Below are 24,946 nucleotides of genomic sequence, written 5' to 3' on the forward strand. Positions count from 1 at the left end.
CCCCTGACAATCCACAGGTGAGTTTACCAGTTGGCTCCATGCAGCTCCTGCCGCTTTGGTCTTTATTCTAGAATCAGGTCTGCTGACATTCAGTAATCTGGGAATATCACAGAGGAGGCAGTCAACAGGATTGTGTCAATTACCTGTTCTAAATTGGGGGTGGGTGGGTAGTCCAAGACCTCCCGCCATCTGCCTGGGTCTGGGTCCTAATAAAAGTCTGCCATCCAGCGGGTGTGCAGGCCGGGTTCCAGTCCGGCTCCCTCCCAGCAGTGAGCCTGACTTTGGTTCCGGTCTTGCATGCGGTGCTTCCAGTACTCTCTACTCCATAAGCCCTAACAGCCAGTAGCTTCTGTTTCTGCAGTGGAGCCCAGCAAGCTTTTGGCTTCAGCCCTTCCTCACTACTTTGCATTTTTACTCCATTGCTGGTCCACAGAAATATTCATCTTGTTTTGGGGTCAGTGTGTTTTCTGTTTTCTGGCTTTTACCTTTTCTAGATCACTGTTGTTTGGGGGCCAAAGTGGGCATCACTTAACTGGAACACTGGTGCTCCACCTGGACTCCTCCACCTCCTCACCCTCCCCTCCTTCCCTTGCCCTATCTCCCTTGAGTACCTCTTCTGCCCTCTTGTCCCCTACCTCTCTGGAATCTTGCTCCCCTTCTCACCCACCTTTCTCTTCTGAACCCCAGCTTGCACCTGCCTCTCACACACTTGCAGGCACTCTGTGCCTGTGCCTGGCGACACCTGCACGGACATCGAGCCTTTCATTCACTTACATCCACTCCTAATGGGCCCTTTGCATTCTGAACCCCTCAGTGGCGAGGACACCCATACCCACAGCCCATATCCATAGCTGTGCCACCCAAGTGCTCTTATGGCAACCATAATCACTTGGCAGCAAGCAGGGGAAAACATTTAAAGACCTACAAGAACTTAGAAAATTTACTGCCACTACAGGAAACATGAGTAAATAATAATACTGGGAGGAGTACAGGATAAATTGGGATTTATGTTCCTGGGATGAGGAAAGCTCTCCTAGCCATGACAAGAAATCCAGGTTTCTTAAAAATGAAATCTGAGGAACATTAAACTTTCATGCAATATTAGAAAAAAAACCGAGTTTGTAGAGAAACTAGGAAAACATTCACCGAAGTCTAATTTCCTTAAAATAGCGGTGGCTTAAAATCATTAAGGATTTGACAATCCGATAGTAAAACGATGAGGCAAGAGCGGGCAACCCCAAAAGACAAAAGACAAATACCCAGGAAACTGAACACTTGCCAATCCTCACTAAATACAAAACAACAAAAAACAATGATGTAATTTCTTTTTGCTATCTGGACTGGCAAATTTGTAAAAATTGAGAATACAGAGGATTGGCAAGCAGGTAAGAACACAGAGGTGTTTTTAGATCACTGCAACAATGTAAGTTGGTAAAAACTTTTCGGCAGGGGACATCGGGAAGGTATTAAAGTTTTAAATGTCCCCACTCTCTGACCCAGCAACTGTACTTCCAGGAATAGATCCTCCAGCGACTTTCACAGGGCAGAGGTGAGCGAGGCTGGGCACTGTGGCACCGTGGGCAGCACAATACAGTGGAACCTTGCCATGCCTGTCACTAGAGAAGCCATGAAATAAATGCTGGGGCAGCTAATGCTCAATGACGCCATCATCCAAAGAGACGTAGATCTGCGTGCTGCACGTGTCACATGTCCAACGTACCGGTAAGTGAAGTGGAAGGTTGCACAAGAGCCTGAATAGAATGTTCACATTTTCGTACAAGAGAAGTGGATATGTGGCGCCTGGGTGGCTCAGTTGGTTAAGCGTCCGACTCTTGATTTTGGCTAAGGTCATGATCTTATGGCTCGTGGGACCGAGCCCCGCATAGCACAGAGCCTGCTTGGGATTCTTTCTCTCTGCACCCACCCCCCCTCACTTGCACTCAGACTCTCTTTTAAATAAACATTAAAAACAAAAAACAAAAAACAAAAAAAAACAAAAAACGGGGCGCCTGAGTGGTTCAATCGGTTAAGTGTCTGACTTTGGCCCAGGTCATGATCTCACGGTTCGTGGGTTCAAGCCCTGCAATGGGATCTCTGCTGACAGTTCAGAGCCTGGAGCCTGCTTTGGATTCTGTGTCTTCCTTTCTCTTTGCCCCTCTCCTGCTCATGCTCTCTCAAAAATAAATAAACGTTAAAAAAAATTTTTTTTTTAAAGTGGATATGTGAACAGAAGGAAATATATCAAATGTTCACCAAAATGCTAGCAATGGTTGTCCCAGAGAGGTGGAGACAGAGAGTACTTTATATATGTGTGTATACACACACACACACACACACACACACACACACACACCTTTTTTAATGAGCATATATTAGTCTAATAAGCAGAAAAATACAAATAAAAACAAATCATGATTAGTAAAGCCTTTCATAATTACTTTAAAATTTCTTAACATAATGATGGGTATAACTTGAATTTCTATGTCCTTATTCATATAGGTGATGTATGAATTAAAGTAACCAATAAGTCCAGTATTATGGATAAAGAAAGAGCAGAGTTTTAACTTGGTCATAACTGCCTTTCCAAATTCTACTGCTCATCTCCAGGCACGGTGTGACACCAACCGATAAGAATCAAGTCACTTGGCCAGGTGCGTGTCAGAAACGCACCTGGTCTCCCCTGGCTGCCATGACTGACTCCCAGTGCCTGAGCATACACAGCAACCACAGGAAAGGGAAGTCCCAGATTCTCACAGGATTCGTCTACCCTTGCCAGACCAAGTCCTCTGAAGATTCGCTGATTTCCATGTCTCTCTCCAAATCGGAGGTTTACAATGTGCTCACCCAGAGAGAAGCAGGGACATCCTCTGGTACTGAGAACAGGGTAAAAGGGGTCAGCCAGAACATCTCTGGATTTAGGAGAAGGAAGATGGCCTCAAGGGCGGGAGACATTGGTGGCAGGTCTCCGGTCAGGGACAGAGAAGGGAGAGCGCTCCCAGGTCTCCCCGCTGCTGCTCCCCACACTCCATCCATGCAGTGGGGCTCCCATGCCTGTGCTGCTGAGCCTCTCCTGCACCTACATCGACCATTTCTTCAGAGACTGGAAATGGGTCCTAACACCCCACAACAAAACAAGCAGGGGATCCTAGGCTCAGCCATTACCAACAGCAACCAGATTATTATAAAGATGGGGAAAATCATAGCTTAAAAGGGCAGAGGTGGGGGGAGGACTAAATTTTCCAAAATGTAAAATTTTCCTTCTACCTTCCCCAATCATTTGCACAATTTTTGTAAAGTCCAAACGTAATTTAAAATGAGGTAGGTAGTTTCTCTCTCCTCTGCCTTCTCTTCTTTGTGGCGACTGTCGAGCCTGTGCCGTGAAAGCACCAGTCTCCCGTGCGGGGGGAGCACCAGGGGTGGGCACTGGTGACTGACGGAGCTTCTCAGTTGGCTATTTTCTCAATCTCATCCAAATCATCTGTGTCCAATCTTTCTATTTTCTTATCTGGGGAGAAAAAGAGAATTCACAGAGACATCAACACGGGGCTATCATGAAAACACACACCTAGGGAAGGGACAGCACAGCAGGGAGGGAGGAGGCAGACAGGTTTCTGCCCCCATGCCAAGCCCCTGGCCACAGCAAACTTTCATGAAACCCCACGGGCTCCTGGTGCCTGAGCACGGGACAGAGCCCTAGGCCCTTCAAGCCTGGCCAAGGGGGCGCTGTTGTTCGAGTTCCTGACCTGAACTCACCAGGTGTGCTCTTCGAGAACTTCCATATTGTAGGAAAGGAGGGGAATGCGACAAGGACAAAGGCCTCTCGAGGAGGCCCCAGGAGAACCTGCCCCTCTAAGGAAAGGGCCCTGGCAGGGGACACTCCCAGGCACTCACTAAAATGCTCCTGGATTCTGTTCAGGATGTTCATGCTGTGCTTGCTGTCGACCATGTTCACTGCCAGGCCCCTCTTGCCAAAGCGGCCCGTGCGCCCGATCCGGTGCAGGTAGGTCTCGTTGTCCGGGTTCCCATCCTTGTCCACGGGAAGGTCAAAGTTGATGACGACAGATACCTGTTCAACATCAATACCTGCATGAAAGAGGGGTGGAGTCAGGACGGGAAACAAAAACCACCACCCGCCAGGCGAGGCTGCCACACGCCAGCATCAGGTGGAGGAAGAGTCTGGGGCAGGCCAGCTCTGGGATCCGGGGACCGGGGGCACGCAGCAGAATCCAGAGGGAAAAACAGAACTCTGGCAGGTGCTAACAAAATTATGACATCGCCAGAAGAGCCTCTGCTAGATACAAGAATCTGGAGATGCGGCCGAAACTTCACTAGGGGCCCCCAGGAGAGCAGGCACCGTTCACTCTAAACCAGTCACTGCCTGTTTCCTTCCACCACATCAGGACTCCTGGCTTCTGTGAACGTTCTCATCTGCTGGGGGAATCCAGCCTCTCCCAGAAAACAAAGTCAGCGCCAACCCCAGCTGGACTCCCCGAACCATCTGAGCGTCCCGTGCGGGAGCACTGCTCTCGCCATCCGGAGCCTGGCGAACAGGCACATTCTGTGCTCACCGCGGGCACACACGTTGGTGGTCACCAGCACCTTCTCTTTGCCCTCTCGGAAGCGCTCGATCACCGCAGCCCTCTGCTCCACCATCATTTCGCCGCTCAGCAGAGCCACCTGGTGGCCTTCTTTGGAGAGCTCTGCTGCCAGCCAACTAGCCGTTTTGCGGGTCTGGAGTGAAAAGAATGGTTTTAAATGGAGATACCTGTAAAAATAAAAACAAAAACAAACCTGCAAAAAAGTGGCTTGTTTCCATTAAAATACGTGAAAGCCCGCTGAGTTCAGCCACCAGGGTAGGCTTACCGATTTTACAAAGACAATTTTAGCCATGTGAATTTTTTTGGATGAATTACTTAAATCATCTTAGTGTTCAGCTGGGAAGAGTGTGGTAGGAGCCAAATATCTTCATTCTCAAATAGTCTATATTCTTAATGTTATATAATCATTTCATTGGATGTTATCTGGAGTTTTTCCCAAGGTGTGTCTAAGAGGTGGGACCAAAGAAAAGTTCAATGCTTCACAGTCTTTCCCTCATAACTCATTATAGTCTGAGGACAATATGCCCTGGGGCAGGTGGAGGTGCTTCATCATTTCCTTTCTGGCCACACAGAGGACACCCAGTCCTCCTCAGCACTGAGGTGGAGCTGGCTGAAGGGAGGGCCAGGCACACCCTCCAGTGGAGCTCCTCCCCCGGCAGGCCTGCTGCTGCCACTGCTACTCACGTGGCAGAAGATCATGGCCTGAGCAATGGTGATGGCCCCGTAGAGGTTACACAAGGCCTGGAACTTCTCATCTCGGTTATTGCACAGGACGTAATACTGCTTGATGGTGTCCAACGTCTCCTCCTCACGCTTCAGTTTGATAATGTTTGGGTCTGGGACCACTTTCTGGGCAAATTTCCACACAGAGTCTTCAAAGGTGGCAGAGAAAAGCAGCATCTGGCAGTTCCTGGGCAGCATCCTGCAAGGGAAGACCCAGGTATGTGGCATGACCCCGAGTCTTTCCCTGGGAGGAACAGAAGACAGCCACCCAGGGTTGGATGCTCTACACGCCGGGGAAAGAGGCAAAAGGGAGGAGAACAGCAGGGAGGAGGCAAGAAGAGCCATGGGGCAGGGAGGGGGCTGGTGTTAGATTCCCTAAGTCTCCTTCCTCAACCCGTCATCAGCGCTGGCGAGCAAATGGCCCATCCAACAAATGCTCCTGAAGGTCCTAAAAGCAAATAACCTAGATGGAGAAAGAAGAGGAGTTAAATACAGCAGGAGGAAACACAGTGAACGAGAAGATCTTTACTTGCAAGTCAGAAGACAGGCGTTCATCTTGGCTCAAGAGTTCCTACCTCTGGATGCGGATGCTCTGGTCTTGGTGGCCCTGAGTAGCTATCATCACGTCAGCCTCATCCAGAACAAACACCTTGATCTTCTTAGGGTCGATGAACTTGAGCTTGGCGCACCAGTCCAGAACAGTCCCAGGGGTGCCAATGACAATGTGTTCACTGATCTTCTGACCTCTTTCTACTGTGAGACAAGATGTTTTCCGTGGGTATTTCCATGGCAAAACCAGCTTTGGAAATCAAAGCCTTGCCCATCCTTTCAGAGTTAGTAAAACTAGTTAATTCCAGATGTCAAAACACACAGGATTGTTATCCAAAAGTCTTGGGTTCTTCTACTGTAAAGCAGGCACAGTGGCACCTATCTAACTGCATTGTGCTCAGGATTAAATCCCATGCAGTGACCCCTCAGTGTCATTTCTCATTCCTACTTCCTCCTGTGATTCAGCGCTGTCCCCCTCACTCCCCTCAACATTTCATATCACGCATTCACTCATGGTCACAGATTTTCTCTTAAATTGGTGGTTGTGACTACCAGGATCCTGGCCCAATGAGTTTTTGTTTCATGAGACATTCTGACATGTAGACAGTTTTCCTAAGTACAAATTCTCTGACTCAAAAAACATATTACTTTCAAATTATAGCTGGTGGAAGTTGAAACCAGTACAACCATCTGTCAAAATTGCTAATGCAGAGCCTGTGACCAGTATTTCCACTATTAGGAATTAATCCTGTATGTGTATTAACGTGTGAAATAACATATATGCAAGGATATACACACATCAAAAAGTAACTAATTAAGCAAAATATGATACACCCAATGGATGTTGCCAATCCAAGTATAAAACTGCTTAGGAACTGATAGGGAACAATCTCCAAAATACATTATTAAATGTGAAAAAAAGTTACAGAGCAGTTTGTATAACACAAGAGGCAAAAAAGAATACATGTAATAAATGTACATGTGCATGAGTACATATTTATACACACACACTTACATACACACTATGTGCCTGCAGCCACATCTCTGGTGTGCCACATGAGAAACTAGTTAGTACTGAGTGCCTAAATTTAGGAAGGAGAACTAGGTGGTTGGGGGGGATGAGACAAAGTTTCAACCACATATCCTTTCAGTTTAACACATGCGAATGTGTTAACTATTTTAAAAGTAAAATTTAGGGGTGCCTGGGTGGCTTAGTCAGTTAAGCATCTGACTCTTGATCTCAGCTCAGGTCTTGATCTCGGGGTCATGAGTTCAAGACCCATACTGGGCTCCGCACTGGGTGTGAAGCCTACTTTAAAAAAAAAAAAAAAAAAGTAAAAACAAAAACAAAATTTACAACTTGAGAAAGGACTTTCATTAGAGATGCATCAATTGGTGAGCCTGAGTGGCTCAGTCAGTTAAGCGTCCAACTCTTTATTTCGGCTCAGGTCATAATCTCATGATTCATGACATTGAACCCATGTACGGTTCTGCACTGACAGTACAGAGCTTGGTTGGGAGTCTCTCTCTCTGCTACTCCCCACCCTCCCAGCACAATCTCTCTCTCTCTCTGTCAAAATAAATAAACTTAAAATAGAAAATTTATCAATTATCTAATTATACATTGGAAGAATTTTGAATTAACTGAAACACATTGTAGTTCTCAATGTCCATTGCCTGAGAGTCCAAATTGAACCTTTAAAAAATAACACATTAAATATAATTAATATATTAATCCTTCACACACAATGAAGTCCCATGTTATCTACAAAGCACTCTGAAGAAGATGTACATTGTCACAATATTGTGGTATGCTTTACTTCAACGTACCCACCAGTTTGAAGCATCAAATAAACACACAAAAATAATCAACCTAATAATTTTTGGATAAAGTAGTTTTGCTGCATGTTGAAGCATGATGGTTTTCTCCAGGAAAAGGTCTTTTGTGATTATGTGGTGAGCTGAACTAGCCATTTCTCTCTGTTAACTGACAAACTAGAAAAAATGAAGTTGGGAATTTGATATACACTTTCTGGAAGATGAACAGAGTCTGTCTCTTCAATGAAAACAATCCACTGTATCTGCTGCCACAGTAACATTTAAGCTTTCAAGAGAAAATGATGATTAGAGTTTTGGAACACTTGTATGCGCCACTAAGTTTGAGTTTCTTGATGTGCATAAATTCCTCTGATGAATTTGGTAGTAATATTAGTGCAGGTAATTTAAAGTGTGTATAACAAAATGTCTCAACATTTGGAAGATCAGTGTTACCCAGGTATTTTTTTTCAATTTTTCTAATGTTTATTTATTTTTGAGAAAGAGAGACAGAGTTCAAGTGGGGTAGTCAGACAGAGAGGCAGACACAGAATCTGAAGCAGACTCCAGGCTCTGAGCTGTCAGCACAGAGCCCGATGCAGGGCTCGAACCCATGAACTGCGAGATCATGACCTAAGTCGCAATCAGACGCTTAAGCAACTGAGCCACCCAAGTGCCCCCTAATAGCCAAGGTATTTTAATGTAACAGTATGAAAAATTCAGTAGTATGATTTCAGATTCCACATTGGAACTAACTCTTAAGTAATTACCACTTGTTAAGTTTTGGTGTCACATCCATAAAAGAGTATCTAAAATTATCTGAAAGGCCAGATTTTCTTCATATTCTTCTAAAGTAAGTATTTTCAGAAATTTCTCAAAAAAAAAAAAAAAAAAAAGAAATTTCTCAATTTTAGCTTCTACTATGGCAAATATAGAAAGATAAAACCTGTATAAACAAAAATGCTTTGGGATCCTCAGTAATGTTTAAGAGTATAAGAAACCAACAAGTTTGAGAACCACTGTTCCAGGCACTTACAAACTGCTGGGTCAAAGGAATGTCTGTCTTTAGTTTTTCTTTAAAAAAAAAAGTTTTTTTTAAGCATTTATTCATTTTTGAGACACAGAGAGAGACAGAGTATGAGTGGGGAAGGGGCAGAGAGAGAGGGAGACACAGAATCTGAAGCAGGCTCCAGGCTCTGAGCTGTCAGCACAGGGGCTTGAACTCACGAACGGCAAGATCATGAGCCGAAGTCGTATGCTCAACTGACTGAGCCACCCAGGTGCCCCTGTTTTTAGTTTTTCTAAGTAATGCCAAACTGCTTCCAGAAAGTAACTGTACCAATCAATGTAAACTCCCCACCAGAAGTGTATGGGCATTCTAGTTTGGTTTTTGTGGTTTTTTAAATTTATTTTGAGAGAGAGAGAAAGAGCATTAGTGAGCTCTCAAGTGGAGGAGGGGGAGAGAGAGAGAATCCCAAGCAGGCTCCTCACTGTTAGTGCGGAGCCCAGCACAGGGCTCAATCCCACAAGCCGTGAGATCATGACCTGAGCTGAAATCAATAGCTGGACGCTCAACCAACTGAGCCACCCAGGTGTCCCGGGCATGCCAGTTCTTGTTCGTCTGCATCAACACTTGGCATTGTCAGACTTCATTTTTGCCCATCTGTGAAGCACACAGTGGTTTTAGGTTTACATTTCCCTGATGACAAACGAGGCTTATCATCTCATATTTACTGGCCGTCTGAATTCCCTTCTTTTGTGCAGTGTCTGTTCAACTGGGCCTCTTCTGTCCATTTTCCTATTAGACTGCCTACTTTTTTCTTACTGAATTACAGTTTTATATACTCTGTTAACTTCCTTTTTAAGTAGGCGTCATGCCCAGCGTGGAGCCTAATGTGGAGCTTGAACTCATGACCCTGAGATCAAGACCCCGAGTGATACCAAGAGTCGGACACTGAACCAAGTGAGCCAACTAGATGCTCCCTACTCTGATAACTTCCTAACGACCATGTTCTACCTGCCCCTCCTCACCATTTTAGTCCATACTCTCTACACTACATACCATAGAACACATGGGAGAAATAATTGGTGGAAGGATTTGTGGTTTTGATAAGACCAAGTTATCTGGTCTTATCTGCTCCTAGTTTACTCTTACTAAAGCTGGGCTTGTTTTGAAACAAAGGGATATGACCCCAGCCTGCCATCCTAGACCTGCTAATCCCTTGTTAATAAGCAGCTTCCAGAACTTTGGATGCTGAATTCAAAACCCTGCTATCTCAGTGAAGAACGACAGACTTTAAGAAGTCCATGACCCGTACAAAGATTTTTTTTAACAACTCTAAATCTTTTAAGAGTAGAAAGGACTGTTAAATAACAAGTTTAAAACAGATGTGCTGAAAGCAATGCAGTGGGCCCTAAGGTCAATTGAACCAGAAAATTTAATGTCATCATCACATCTTCAAAATTCAAACACCCAACTACCCTATCCTGCTCACTGCTTAGGTTTCACCCCTTTATACTCACATTTATTGCCTCGAACAGCATAAGCAAGCTTTAGTTCCGGATGAAATTTGCCCATCTGCTCAATCACTTTTCCCGTTTGAAGTGCCAACTCATATGTTGGGGAGAGGCACAAACACTGAACAAGGAAATCATAAAGGTTGAGTTTAGGAGAGTCTTTTAGTAAAAGACAACAGGCGCTAATGCAACAAATATGCTTATATTATTATCACATTTTAAAAAATGTTTTATCTATGAGAGAGAGAGAGAGAGAGAGAGAGAGAGAGAGAGAATCCCAAGCCAACTCCATGCTGTCAGCACAGAGCCCAGCTCGGGCCTCGATCTCATGAACTGTGAGATCATGACCCGAACCCAAATCAGGAGTTGATGGTTAACTGACTGAGCCCCCCAGTCACCCCTGCCTGATCTTACTACCATCTAAAAGGGCAGGGAACCACATCCTTTCCAACCAGGCCCACTTTTCAGCTATAGACCCAAGCCTTCAGCAGGGAGCCCTGGCTGGGTGAATGCCTTCAGAAGCCACTGTTTAAAGCTGCTGTTTCTGAATGAACTCTACCTAGTGGCCTAGTACATGAACCTGCTCTGCCAGATCCACAGTCTGAGGCCCAGGAAACGTTCAGATCCCTTAAGCGGTGCCCTCACTAACCGCCCACCAGACAGCACTGTCCTTCCCAGGGCAGACAAGCCAGGGCCCTCGGGATCCCCCAACCCTCACCTGGGGGTATCTCTCTGCTGGTTCCACTCGGCTGAGCATGGCCAGGACGAAGGCGGCTGTTTTACCAGTACCTGACTGAGACTGAGCAATCAGGTTCTGTGGGCTGAATCAGGAACAGAAAGGAAAATAATATTGGTTAAACACAATAAAGTATCAGAATGTTCTTTCTTGATGGTAGGAATACAGAATATTCTTCCTTTAATCCAAGTTTTCTGCATTGAGGACAATGATAAATTTTTTATATGATGTTAAAAAACTGCTTAAATATTAAGGGAAAAAATGATTCTTTTAGGTGGGTTTACACCAAGAATCCTCACTCTAGACTCCAGCACAGCCAGGGTGCCCTAGTTTTGTACCCCAGGGGCCGCATGGAAATTAACACTGCAGAGTAAATTCTGTGCCAAGGAAAATCCCCGAAGACATTTTCTGCCAAGCTGTAATGTGTCTCCTGCACTCGACTCCCCGTGTGTTTCCTTTTCTTTTCTTTTTTTTTTTTAATAATGTTTATTTTTGAGAAAGTGTGATCATAAGCAGGGGAGAGTCAGAGAGAGAAGGAGACATAGAATCTGAAGATTCGAAGCACACTCCAGGCTGTCAGCACAGAGACCAGTGCAGGGCTTGAACCCACGAACTGTGGGATCATGACCTGAGCTGTAGTTGTAGGCTTATCCGACTGGGCCACCCAGGCGCCCCTCCCCTTTTCCCTTCTTTATGAAAATCCAAGACACCAAGTCAGACAGATGCTTTAGAGGGAACTTTCACATTTTACTTCCTGTAACTCAGTCATGGAAATAGGTGGAATTTTTTGTCATTAAGCAAGAAAAATAATAGAATTGAATGGGAAATGTTGCTCCATAAAGTAGGATACCAATTATCTACAGTTTAAAATATGTAAACAACTCTTAGATTCTTAGGAATGTGTAGATATGTAGTAAAAGTATAAAGAAATGTAAGAGAATGATGACCTGTTTCAGGATGACATTACTCGGGTTGGGGAAGGGGATGTGAATGCAGAGGGGTGCATGGGGGCTTCTACGGTCAACTAGATTTCTTGACAAGATAGGGTTACAGATGTTCTTGACACCTTTTTTTGCAAGTTCCAAAAATTTCATACTAAAAAAAAAAAATTTTTTTTTAAACATTTATTCACTTTTGAGAGACAGAGACAGAGCACAAGTAGGGGAGGGGCAGAGAAAGAGGGAGATACAGAATCGAAACAGGCTCCAGGCTCTGAGCTGTCAGCACAGAGCCCAACACAGGGCTTGAACTCATGAACTGCGAGACCATGACCTGAGCTGAAGTCAGATGCTTAACCAACTGAGCCACCCAGGTGCCCCCAAAACTTCCTATTTTTAAAAAACCCCGTTTTTAAAAATGCACAGAATAACATTAGCGTTACCTGTTTTTCATTTATTTTAAAGATTTTTATTTATTTTTTAAGTAACCCCTACAAACCAATGTGGGTTTGAACCCACACCACCAACTGAGCTAGCCAGGTGCCCCCATTAGTTTTTACTGCTAAGTGGGGAAGGCAGAAGCTGTACCAAATTCCATGTGACTCTCTGTACTTGCTCAAGCTGTCTCTGTGAAGAAAACATGCCGTCCCAAATGTCCCATCTTGTTCTCAAGAACAGTAAGTTATCGGTATAGGACGTTAAAGCAAGTTCTGAAGAGGTGCACTGGGATCTGCATACTCACGGCTCAGCAAGCATCATGGGTAATGCATTCTCTTGTATCTTGGATGGTCGATTGAAGCCCATGGCATAGACTCCCTGGAGAAGCTGTGGTTTCCTAGGAGGCCAGGGAGAGAAAGGATCGTTTCCTAGTTCAAATTGTTTTAAAGGCCTAAATCTCTTTCCCTATATCTAGCAAAGAGTAACGCTTCCTATCTCTGTCAGACATATCTTCCTAGGCCTTAAAAAATATTATCTAAAATGAAACCAAACCATCATCCTTCTCTCCTCAGTCTTAATCTACAACTATTACACAATTCAGAGAATACAGACGAGTTTTCTTTCTTGGAGAAATTCATGCTTTCAGCAGACCCCCACAAATATGATTGGTCTTGGATGGCAAATGTTCCCTGGATACTGCAAGAGTGGAATTTATTAATTTGTATAAATTGTATAATTTGCATAAAATGAATTATAAAAGGCGTACCTAAAAATAAACACTGCTTAAAAAAATAAATAAATAAATAAAAATAAACACTGCTTAACTGTATCACTAAGATATAGAAGTCCCTTTAGAAAACAAGATTCAGGTTTAATTTCTTGGTGCAGATGTTAAAATGAACCACAGTCATTTTGTATTCCATGGTCCTTCCAAAGCCAGCTATACAAACACTCAGGACAATCGAGAGGTAAGAGAATTGATTTAGCCAGTTTCTGGTAAAGAGGAGTGTTCAATCACCGGTACTGAACTTCACGAATGCTCATATTTGGTTATTATGTTTAGTCAAAATCAAGCATAGGAAAGCACCAGCTTATATAAGTAGCTACACAACAAATACAAATTAAAGTTGCTTTTTCATTGCATTTGCAATAACCTCTCTGTTACCTCTACCACTGACAGGGTGTTCGACAAAAATTCCACCACACTATTTGTAAGGAAGAGCCAAACCAAGTCAAGCCTTCTGTTCTCTGAGCCTTCCCTGGAGTTAACAGGCTCTCTAAAAGGCACATTCGTCTGGCATATGTTGGTTCTCAGACACAAAGACATGTGAAAGCATAATCTTTGGTGTCTTCTGTTTAGAAGAAAAGGCTATGAAGCTCAGCAGATTGTGATTTGGTTGCTAAGGAAACAAAGTCACAACTGAATGAAGATCCAAACGATCCAAGAGCTTCCAGCGGTTCATTATTTTCCTTTTATTTTGCAGATTAATTCAAAATGTTTAAGTACAAAACAAGTATATTATATTAGGCAACTTAGGTTTTATTCTTTGTTTCTTCTAGCCAACAACTACTAAATCAGAGAGAGCTTGATTTTTCAGAGAGGACAATTCCTCACTGGTCAGACTGAGAGCACAAGTCCTTTAAATGAAAGGGGGTTTAAAAACCATCTATACTTGGGGAAGCAAAACTGTCACTTCAGGAAACAAAAGAGCACATCTAGCCGTCCTGATATAGTTTATGAATAGAAGCAGAGATGGCAGAATTGCTGAATGAAGCCCCCGATGGGAGAAATACAGAAAGAAAAGAATAATTTCCTGAAAACACTAAAAAACAACAACGCTTTAAAAAACTTGTTCTTAACTGTTACTTCATTAATGACTTGATTTGGTTTAAGTTAGCTCTTATATTTTAAGTGTCTCTTATGCTAAAGCAGTGGTAACAGTTGGCAGGAATGTGGCCCCTATTGGCCCACGGTGGGCATATTAAAGATTTTGCTGATAAAGGTAATTCCACCACTTTCTTATTCACCAGCTGCTTTCTGTCTATGATTTAGGTCCTGGCAGGCAGCAAGAACGGTGGTTATGTCTTGTGTTACTCATAACACCCAGCACAGTACCAGGTACATAAACCAATGATTCATAAACATTTCTTTACTAATATATTGAAGTAAACAAAAAAATTGGTATGACCTTCCATAATTCTGCTTTTAAAACAAAGCGATATTAGAAGTCATTCTTAGCACAATGACATGAATATGCTCCCTTACAGCTTAATTCTGGGTTCTGGATTGGTTTTTGTTTTGCATTCTGGAATACTGAAGACTGCTTTCCACTGTAGGTACTGGAAATCCTGCAAAGGCTCTTTTGATTGATTATATAAAAGCAGATAAACTGTTCTTAACTGTAAACCCTATAGTCTAACAAAAGGGCTTACCTAATAAGAAATGTTCCTGACATCCAGAAATCACCTGTCAGCCAATATTTTATTGAAAGTTCTAAGAGCATAAAAGAAAAAAGACTTTCAGCTATGATGAATAAATCTGTGGCATTAAAAAATCCCTCCCAAGAGGAGGAGAACTGGGTAGCCAAGAGACAAGGGTGGGAGGGAAACCATCACTGTAAACTGTTTCATACTTTCTGACTTTTGAGTCATGTGAATTATCAAAGAAGCAAATACATTAAGATTCTTAAAAATAAAAGTAAAAAGTAAAATATCCCAAAGATCTCGGAAATGCTAAGTTTTACAAAGGAGGGCCTGACAAGGAGCAGCTGTTCAAAGAACAAATACTCACAGCCGAAGCTCCTCAAAGGACTTCACAGAGTAGAGCGGGGAATTTGGGTCCCGCTGGAGGACTTCCACTTGGTTCGTGTTATCGACAAGGTTGCTTCTGATCAGCTTGTTGAGTAAAGACTGGGCAGCTCTGTCCTCTGTCCGGAAGAAACCAGCAGATAGTCTTCATGCTCGTTTGGCAAACTCACCCTCGTGAAATCTCTCTCCCCATCTCTGCACCAGCACCCAGGCGGCCAGGCTTGGCTGGAGAACAACAGTCACTCCCACGGGTCTCCCTTTAGAACGGTGACTGGGAAACCCAAAAGGGCTGAGCTGCCCTATTCATCTTCATGCTTCTATTCTCCACTCATTCACTCTTCTCAGACCTCCACTTCTACCTCCTCCTCTCTTCTCAAACTTCTAATCCCTCACATCCTCACCTGATGACCTCTCATCTTCCTTCACAGAAAAGTACCGGTGATCAGAAACACTTCCCCATACTGTCGTGACACTCCTATACATCCACCTGCATGTGTGCCCATGTTCTCTACATTCCCTTTGGTAACCTGGGATGAACAGCCTGTGCTCCTAAGGCTAACCCCTCCACTGGTGCGACAGGTCCCAGCCCCTCTTGCCCACAAGGATATTTCTCCTGACGCTGACTCTGTTTTGCGTGATCAGTTTCCTATTCCACTGGAACATTCCCACCAGCATGTGAACACGTTTTAACATTTTTTTTTTAATGTTTATTCATTTTTGAGAGCGAGAGTGAGAAAGGGACTGGGGGAGGGGCAAAGAGAGAGGGAGACACAGAATCTGAAGCAGGCCCCAGGCTGTTAGCACAGAACCCGGCACTGGGCTCTAACTTACAAATCACAAGATCATGATCTGAGCAGAAGTTGTACCCTTAACCAACTGAGCCACCCAGGGGGCCCCAATATTTATATCTTCTTAATCAAGTTATTACTTATATTTAACTACCTACTTCTGAAATACTTCCTTCTTCTGGTTTCTGGATACCACTCTCTTGAGGGCACCTGGGTGGCTCAGCCGGTTAACGGTCCGATTCCTGGCTTCAGCTCAAGTCATGATCTCATGGTCCATGAGATTGAGCTCCGCATCAGGCTCTGCGCTGACAGTGCGGAGCCTGCTTGGGATTCTCTCTCTCTCTCTGCCCCTCCCTCACTTGCTCTCTCTCTCTCAAAATAAATTAAAAAAAAAAAAAAAAAAAATGGATACCACTCTTTCATTCTCCTTCTACCTCACTGACTGCTTCTTCTCAATCTCCTTGGTAATTCCTCCTCATCTCCTTGATCCAGTGCCTCTGGCTCCAGGAGGGCAAATCTTGGGTCATATTCTATTTCTTGCTACAAAGTTTTAAAGAGAAATTACCTTTCTCTTCTTCATCTGTTTTCTCTGCAGTGGCACTGGTTTTAATAACACCTACAAAAGAAAACAGTTATCATAGTAAGAAAGGCAAATTTCAAACCCACCCAAAAGGTGTGACAACATGAAAACTAAATCTTAGTTAGGTGATCAAAATGTAAATATTTGGCATTTCTTTATGTTTAATGGGTTTTTATTCCAAGAAAGCACACAAGAAAATTTCAACTTTCTAGGAATGTTGGCTGACTTCACAGTGGATCAGAATATGTCACCTCTGATTTGCTTATCCTATTTTAAAATATACTATTATATTAGCAAACACAATCATATGTAAGAAAGAAAACAGGTATTAAATATTAAAAGCAAGAGGGGCACCCGGGTGGCTCAGTCGGTTGAGTGTCCGGCTTCAGCTCAGGTCATGAACTCGCGGTTTGTGAGTTTGAGCCCCACATCAGGCTCTGTGCTGACAGCTCAGAGCCTGGAGCCTGCTTTGGATTTGGTGTCTCCCTCTCTCTCTGCCCCTCCCCTGCTCATGCTCTGTCTCTCTCTCTGTCTCTCTCTCTGTCTCTCATAAATAAATAAATGTTAAAAATTTTAAAAAAATAAATAAATAAAAGCAAGAGGTAAAATGTTCACTTTTGGTGGATTACAGGATTGTAAACCTGCAGGATTAAGTATCAACTTAAAAACGATTATAGGGGCGCCTGGGTGGCTCAGTCTGTTAAGCATCCAACTCTTGATTTTTGGCTCGGGTCATGATCCCAGGGTTGTGGAATTGAGCCCTGCTCAGCATGGAGACTGCTTGGGATTCTCATTCTCTCTTTCTCTCCCTCCCTCCCTCCTTCCCTCTCCCTCTCTCCCCCTCTCCCTCTCTCTCCCTCTGTCCCTCTCCCTCACTCGTGTTCTCTCTCTCTCAAAACAAAACAAAAAACAAAAAAAACCCTTACAAAATAACATATCTTAGCAAAAAACAAAAAAACTAGGTACAAAATAAACAGAAATCAGTTTTCATAAATACAGACATATAATTGAAAAGTTCCCATTTATAACAGCAACTAAAATGATGAAATACTTCACCAAGAAATAAAATTAATAAAATCAAACAAATATGCAAGATTTAAATGAAGAAAACTTTAAAACACTAATAAAATAATGCAAAGAGTATAGCTAAAATGCCAATAGATCAATTAAAGTGGAATTCTAAGATATTCAATTAGCCTAAAAGAAGGCAGCAAAAGAAAGGAAGAGAAACTACGAGACAAACAAACCAAATAGTAAAACTACTTAAGTAAACCTACCATGTCAACAATTATATTAAATGTAGATGGATAAGAAAAATAAATAAAAGGCATCCAATTCAAAGGAAGAAAACTGTCAATATTTGCAGAAGACATGATATATATAAAAAACCGAAAGATGCCATCAAAAAACTGTTGGCACTAATAAATGAATTTAGTCAATGATTTTGCAGAATACAAAATCAATGCACAAAATCTGGTGTGTTTCTGTACACTGATAATGAACTATCTGAAAGAGAAATTAAGAAAATAATCCTATTTACAACTGCATTAAAAAGAATTAAATACCTAGGAATAAATTTACCAAGGAGGTAGAAGACATGTATACTGAACATCATAAGACATTATTGAAAGAAACTGAAAACACAAACAAACAGGAAGGTTTTCCTCGCTCACGGATTGGAAGAGTACTGTTAAAATGTCCATTATTACCAAAAACACGAATCAATGCACTTCCTGTGAAAATCCCAACAGCATTCTTCACAGAAATAGAACAATTTTAAAATTTGTACAGAACCACAAAAGACCCCGAACAGCCAAAGCAATCGTGAGAAAGAAAAACAAAGCTGGAGGCATCATGCTCCCCGATTTCAAACTAGATTACAAAACTGTATAATTAAAACAGTATGGTGCTTGCATTAACAAGAGACACATAAATCGATGGAACAGAACAGAGAGCTCAGAAATAAACCCACACATATTTGGTCAATTAATTTACGACAAAGGACTCAAGAATATACAACAGAGAAAGGACAGTCTCTTTAATAAATGGTATTGGGAAAACGGGACAGCCGCATGTAAAAGAACAGAACTGGACCACTATCTTAACCATACACAAAAATTAACTCAAAATGGATTAAAGACTTGAATGTAAGATCTAAAGCCTTCAGAAGGAAGGCTGACACCTTGGTCTCCGACTTCTGGCCTCAAGAACTAGGAGACAGTAAACTTCGGTTGTTTAAACCACTCAGTTTGTGATACTTGGCATGTCAGCCTACCAAACTAATAAAGACAGAGAGTGAGAACTGGGTAAATGACAGTCCAGAACAGAAAGGAAGCCTTTCACCTGTTTAATACTTTGAGTTTTGAACCCAGATTAACTTTTCAAAAATTAAATACAAAGTTTAAAGAAACACATCAAGCCAACAGTGGCAGGAGTTAGAGACTAGATAAACTCTGGAAAACTAATGTATCCTCTTCAGTAACGAAACTGAATTTACTGGCTCTCAAATACCGTACCGTCACTCGCCAAATACTATGCTATATGAAAACTCCTTTTCACACTGCAGCTACTACTGCAAAGCGGAAGAGCTAATAGTTACAAGTGACTCACCATTGGTATCTGGTTTGACTTTTTCTTCCTTGATTTGCAAATTACTCATCTGAATGGGAATAAAAGGAAACAGAGTTAAGCAGAGGACCCAAAGGAAGTCCCTTAGCCAAGAGAAGTTCCCTAGTGAAAGTCCAGCAGAACTAGTTCAGCACCTTTACTCAGGGAGTTATCCTGCTCAAGCAGGAGTCCTAAAAGCTTGGGTGAAGACATCATTTCGGGCAACTTCAAGAACCTTAAAAAGGAGAGTGGGGTGGACTAAACATAGCAGTTGGGGGGAAAAGTTTGACAACAGTCTCAAACCTCTAATTTTCTTCCAACTTATGCTCTTTCTAGAACATCTAACCTTCATTAAATGCCTTTGATAGCCTATCAATGGCAAACACACAGTTCCCTTGCAGATACACTGAAGAACAACACTATCCAGGGGCGCCTGGGTGGCTCAGTTGGTTAAGTGTCTGCCTCTCAATTTCGATTTCGGCTGAGATCATAATCCCCCAGGTGAGTTCAAGCCCCACATTGGGGTCCGCGCTGACAGTGTGGGGCCTGCTTGGGATTCTATCTTTCCCTCTCTCTGTGTCCTCCCCTGAGCTCTGTCCTCTCTCTCTCAAAAATACATAAACTTAAAAAAAAAAAAGTATCATCTAAGTATTTCAACTTTGTTGTTAGTCACGAAACCCACACTGTATTCATGCAACACTAAGCAAATAAATTACAGCCTTCTTTCTTGTCTTATCAACCACCTCCACTATAAGTTAGGTAAAAAAAGTTATTTATTATGATCAAAGAACAAACTCATGTTCCTGATTTAAAATATTTCAGGAGGCGTCTGGGTGGCTCAGTGGGTTAAGTGTCGGACTTAGGCTCAGGTCATGATCTCACGGTTTGTGAGTTCAAACACCACGTTGTCCGGCTCTGTGCTGACAGCTCAGAGCCTGGAGCCTGCTTCGGATTCTGCGTCTCCCTCTCTCTCTGCCTCTGTCCTGCTCATACTCTCTGTCTCTCAAAAAGTGAATAAACGTTAAAAAAAATTTTTTTTAATTTATCAGAAACTTGAACACAGGTTTTTTATTGATTTTGGCCACTAGTCCTGGTCAATGCAAACTTGCTTATAAGTTGCAGATTAAAGTGCAAGCAGAACAGTAATTTATACATTCATAACGAAGTCTCCAATCTCATGGGAATTATTTTCCCACGTTCAAAGTGTTGGTAAGAGTAAGGGTGTGACACAGAAGTGGTATTATAAAGGTGTGTTGTCAGGTTCTAAGGAGTACCCCAAATCAAGCCCTAGACCCCGAGCCCTGTCCCCAAGAAGATCCCTGAACTGATGCAACCATTCATTATCCTTATAATGACCACCAGTGTTTCCTGAGGGCATTGAGAACCATTTCTTCCACCATTCTCCCTCCCCTCAACTGACCCTGCTCATGGTCTTTGGAAGTCCACCCTCACACTGTAGGAATATTTATCTGATCTCTTTAGAAACCAGGTCGTCCAGAGAAAAATCAGACCAACATACTACTGGAGGTGGACACCCTTTCCCTGAAGGCTAAGAGGAATGTTGGTACCTAACAGAAGGTATTTCATACTAGAACTTATCCACTGATTAACCTCATTTTTAGGCTGAATACATAGGGATTCACAGAAGAAGACTACTCTTGGGGTGGGCTGAAAAACACAAATAAAACAGTCCAGAGTCCCCAATCCAACCAAGTTGATTAGAGTGGTCTCAAAGCCTGACTGATGACAAAGAAAACAATAACCAAATCTAATGTACTATAATTTGACAAAGAGATGTGGTAACAAAAGATGACATGCTTAGGGGATAGTCAGATCTATGAATTTGTCAGGATTTATTCAGCTGCATTCAAGGGTAAAACTACCTGCAGACTAGTATTCCTGTCTTGAGAGGTAACTCCATCATGGGAAAGAGGCAGGCCAATTGACTCCCACTCTCCTTCATTCTGAATTCATCTTCAGCAAGGAACCTTCCAATTATTAATCATGCATCCAACAGAAGGCAGCGTCCCTGACCCCGGACAGAGGCTTTCAGTTATGATAGAAGCATCCCTTCCCTTTCCAAATTAACAGTAGTTCCTGGGTGGCTCAGTTGATTAAGCATCTGACTTCAGCTCAGGTCATGATCTCGCAGTTCATAGGTTCAGGCCCTGCGTGGGATTCTGACAGCTCGGAGCCTGGAGCCTGCTTCAGATTCTGTGTCTCCCTCTCTCTCTGCCCTTCCCCCACTGGCACTCTGGCTCTCAAAAATATATAAAAAAGTGTTAAAAAAAAAAAAAAAAAAAAAGTAGCTCCTGAAGGGTGGCCAACCTTCCATCAATCCCAGAGTCCCTGATCTGTGGAGGGGTGAACTCTCTGGCACTCAAAGACACTTCAGAAAGGCTTCAAGATCTACCTCTATGACAATTCTAATCGCAAAAGGGTCAAATTATGTCTCCAAAAGATTCTTAGGGTTGCCTTTGGTTTTTTGGTTTTGGCTGATCAGGGGAAGAGAAAGAAAGATATTAAACTGGTCATACAACCAAAAGAGGCAGCAAAGGAAGCCATTTGTGTTGGAAGAGATGACAGTAACAAATGAACTGGCATCAGGTCCTTTCTACTAATTCAAACTCTCAGAATCTTTTATCAGGGCTCCTAAAATTGCATCCAAACTAAACTCCCTGACATACCTCTCTTTCCCCTCCAAACCCATTTTTGTATGCAAGGAAGACTCTGAAGACACACCTTTGCTCACATTAAGCGTAAACCAAACAAAAATCCTGTGTGTAAATATAAGATCTTTGTCTTTGTGTTTTCTCTGTCCTCGTCTCTGTCATTTCCATTTACTACCTGTACACTTGAGAGCACAGCCATATGATAACCTAATACTATGAATTAGTTATTAAACTAAGATACACAAGACTACATGGAAATTAAAAAAAAAGGGGTGTGGGTGGGGGAGGAGGGTCTTCCCCAGCTATCAGGAAGCAATATTTTCACACATTTATTTACATCAGCCTTCTGAGAAGTAGAGTGGTTAAAACCAGATGCCAAGTATGTTTAGGTCTATATGTACAATATTCATAATATCACAGCTAGATTAGAGTCACAGGTTTAAAAAAAAATTTGAGGGGTGCCTGGGTGGCTCAGGTGGTTAAACGTCCGACTCTCAATTTTGGCTGAGGTCTGTGCCAAGTGTGGAGCCCGCTTGGGATTCTCTCTCCCTCTCTCTCTGCGCCCCCCTCCCCACACACTGCTCACACTCTCTCTCAAAATAATAAACATTAAAAAAAAAAAAAAGATTTGAAAACAATTCTCAGTAACTATCTTTTAGAATAGATCTTGTGTGAAGTGGTGGATTTTGAATGCTACGGTGCCAGAACCTCATCCTTTGTAATACTCTGATTTCTTTGTGGATAATAGCCAGTCTTATTTATTGTTAACACTTTATTTTGTTTTTTAATGTTTATTTATTTTGAGAGGGAGAGGGAGAGTGCGAGCAGGGAGGGGCAGAGAGAAAGAGGGAGAGAGAGAATCCCAAGCAGGCTCCACACTGTCAGCACAGAGCGTGACACGGGACTCAGTCTCATGAACCATGAGACTACGACGTGAGCCAAAATCAAAAGTCCGACACACAACCCACAGAGCCACCCAGGTGCCCCTGTAATGAGTTTCATTGCTTGCCCTGATTCTTCTTCTGAAGTCCAATGCCACAATTCCAAATGTGAGAGACATGCTCTGCAGAAAACAGTTAACACAGTTAACAGTTTCCTATCCTTAGAAAAACCAGCTCGCAAGGTTGGCCCCTGGTTGGCCCCTGGGAACCTGGACTTCAGAAGGGTTCCCACCATTCCCAGAAGTGCTGAGGGGTTTGCTATACCTAAATTGTAAAAACATGTGATTTACGTTAAACATCTGCTTTCCTTCTGTAAGTCTGGAATTTTGGTACATGCTAAGCAGAGGGTGACTTTGTGACAACTCTCCAATAAGAACCCTAAGAACTGAGTCTCTAATGAGCTTCCCTGACAATACTTCACATGTGTTGTTACAATTAGCTGGAATAGGACTTTAATGAAGCTGTGTGTAAATCCACCAGGAGAGGTGTAATAAATCAGAGCTGAGAGTACAGTTATGTGCTGGGTCCTATGAGTTCTCCCAGGAAATCACTGAACCTAGACAATTCCTGGGGACTCACAACACAGGTACTTACCAAGATGTCCTCCTTGTCTAAAATTCAGAGACCTCCAAATCAAATCTGCCCATCTTCCCTCTTCTCTAGTCCTGTTATTAGCATTTTACTAATACCACCTCTGGGATGCCGCCTGCAAACAACCACCTTTGCCTTTTTCCTAAATCCCGCACATTATATCGCCACAATTATCTCTTAAATCCATCTCTTCATCGTCACTTCCACCACCCAACAACATATGCCCTTCTCTGGACTATTACAGTAACTTCCACACTGACTGCCTATCCTGTAGACATCACTAACATTCTATGTGTTCAATAAATCTTGCCAGCTCTCAGATCTAATCTTGTCAGTATCCTGAAAAATCCCCAAACCGACTAAGAAAAGTCTCTCCTCTTGAAGTTCTCAGTTGAGGTTGCAAAGTACACTCTGTATTTTCTGTACAGCTTCTATTACAACCCCTACACTTAAGCTGCAGCAAAAATGAGTTCTGATTCTTGCTCTCTAGACAAGTTCAGCACTTTTGTGCATTTTCTCCTGAAATGTTATTCACCTCTATCTTACATGACTCATTCTCTATTATCCATTTGAAACTTCTCCACAAGCAATTTCTTATTCCCTATTCATAAACGTCCTCTCTCTTTTCAGACATCACTTACCGCATTATTCTTACCATTTTCACAGCATTTCCCACATTCTCACCTTCCCAACTAGACTGTAAAGATTCATCCTGTATTCCACTGGATTTAGACCACAATATTTGCTGACAAACTCACAATCTTCCCAAGGCAATCAAGGATGACTGCAGAAGAAATGTTAACTTAAGCATTAAAAAGTTACATAAGACTTCCAGACGACCAGACAAAACTATTACAATCAATAGTGAATTATCACTAAACAAACCTACGGTTACATATAAGAACAGAAAGCCAGTTTACACTAATTACCTTACAATTGAATAGATCTTCATTTATAAAAGAACCAGGATGTGAAACTAAATATCCCTTTTAAACATCAACGAAACAATTTGTAGTCCCTCCCGCCAACATTTGCAGTAGACTGAAACACGAAATCTAAACCTGAATCTGTTATCCTGCAAAAAGCTACCAAATGCCAGCCACGTTAAGAAAAATCCAAAAACAAACAAACAAACAAAAAAGGGTTTAGCACCGATTCATCCGGAAAACAGATCAAAGAGAGAATCAGCATTTAAATTTTCCTGTCTCTACAATCCCCAATGAGGAAGTGGAATACAAGGAAAGAAAACATACTGAGCGGGAACAAATTTGCTACAGGACAAAAAAGTCTTTAACTGGCCCAGATGAATAGAACAAGCTTGACACTGGTCTCTATCGCCCTAGGCGCAAATCAGGGCCACGGGATTCACCGCCGCAAAGTCTAGGGAGGTCTGGGCCACAATCCTGCCCAACCCGGGCAGCTCCCGGGGCTCGAATCAGGGTCGGCTCGGGCCCCTGCTACGTTCGCCCCGCGAGAGCTGAAGCCACTGACCGACTTGACAGCCGCTTCCTGCTCGTCCACTGCCAGGGCCCACGAGTCGGTGGCCATGATGCGGGGAGCAGGGAGGCTGACTTCCGAAAAAATTCACCGCACCGCGCGCCAACACCTGCCCGGAGTCCACTATCTCCGCAAGAACCGCCCCCAC

General features: G+C 42.9%; 1 protein-coding gene across 2 annotated transcripts; it reads right to left on the reverse strand.

Annotated features, from left to right (window-relative positions):
* Positions 1 to 24,946, reverse strand: LOC132691324 (ATP-dependent RNA helicase DDX19A). Of its 2 annotated transcripts, XM_078438972.2 has the most exons (12): positions 24,793 to 24,946; positions 19,101 to 19,149; positions 16,476 to 16,526; positions 15,106 to 15,241; positions 12,619 to 12,711; positions 10,921 to 11,023; positions 10,209 to 10,323; positions 5,897 to 6,074; positions 5,283 to 5,520; positions 4,569 to 4,731; positions 3,892 to 4,083; positions 1 to 3,505 (listed from the first exon to the last, which is right to left on the reverse strand). In XM_078438972.2, exons 1-12 carry the CDS (start codon positions 24,847 to 24,849, stop codon positions 3,444 to 3,446), a joined length of 1,437 nt encoding a protein of 478 aa, XP_078295098.1. In that variant the 5' UTR covers positions 24,850 to 24,946; the 3' UTR covers positions 1 to 3,443. The 2 variants fall into 2 exon arrangements, with proteins under 2 accessions (XP_078295098.1, XP_078295099.1); XM_078438973.2 differs by lacking the exons at positions 16,476 to 16,526; positions 19,101 to 19,149; positions 24,793 to 24,946 and adding an exon at positions 14,748 to 14,808 and having other exon boundaries at positions 15,106 to 15,220.

This window comes from Panthera onca, chromosome E2, assembly GCF_046562875.1.
Source record: "Panthera onca isolate mPanOnc1 chromosome E2, mPanOnc1 haplotype 2, whole genome shotgun sequence".
In the NCBI taxonomy this organism is placed as follows: domain Eukaryota; kingdom Metazoa; phylum Chordata; class Mammalia; order Carnivora; family Felidae; genus Panthera; species Panthera onca.

Excerpts from the sequence above, each read along its gene's own strand:
- LOC132691324 (XM_078438972.2), bottom strand. The coding sequence starts at position 24,849 with ATGGCCACCGACTCGTGGGCCCTGGCAGTGGACGAGCAGGAAGCGGCT. Across the intron at positions 15,242-16,475 it reads AACAGATGAAGAAGAGAAAG|AGGACAGAGCTGCCCAGTCT; the intron begins GTAATTTCTCTT and ends TCTTCCGGACAG. Across the intron at positions 6,075-10,208 it reads TGCTGTTCGAGGCAATAAAT|TAGAAAGAGGTCAGAAGATC; the intron begins GTGAGTATAAAG and ends CTTGTCTCACAG.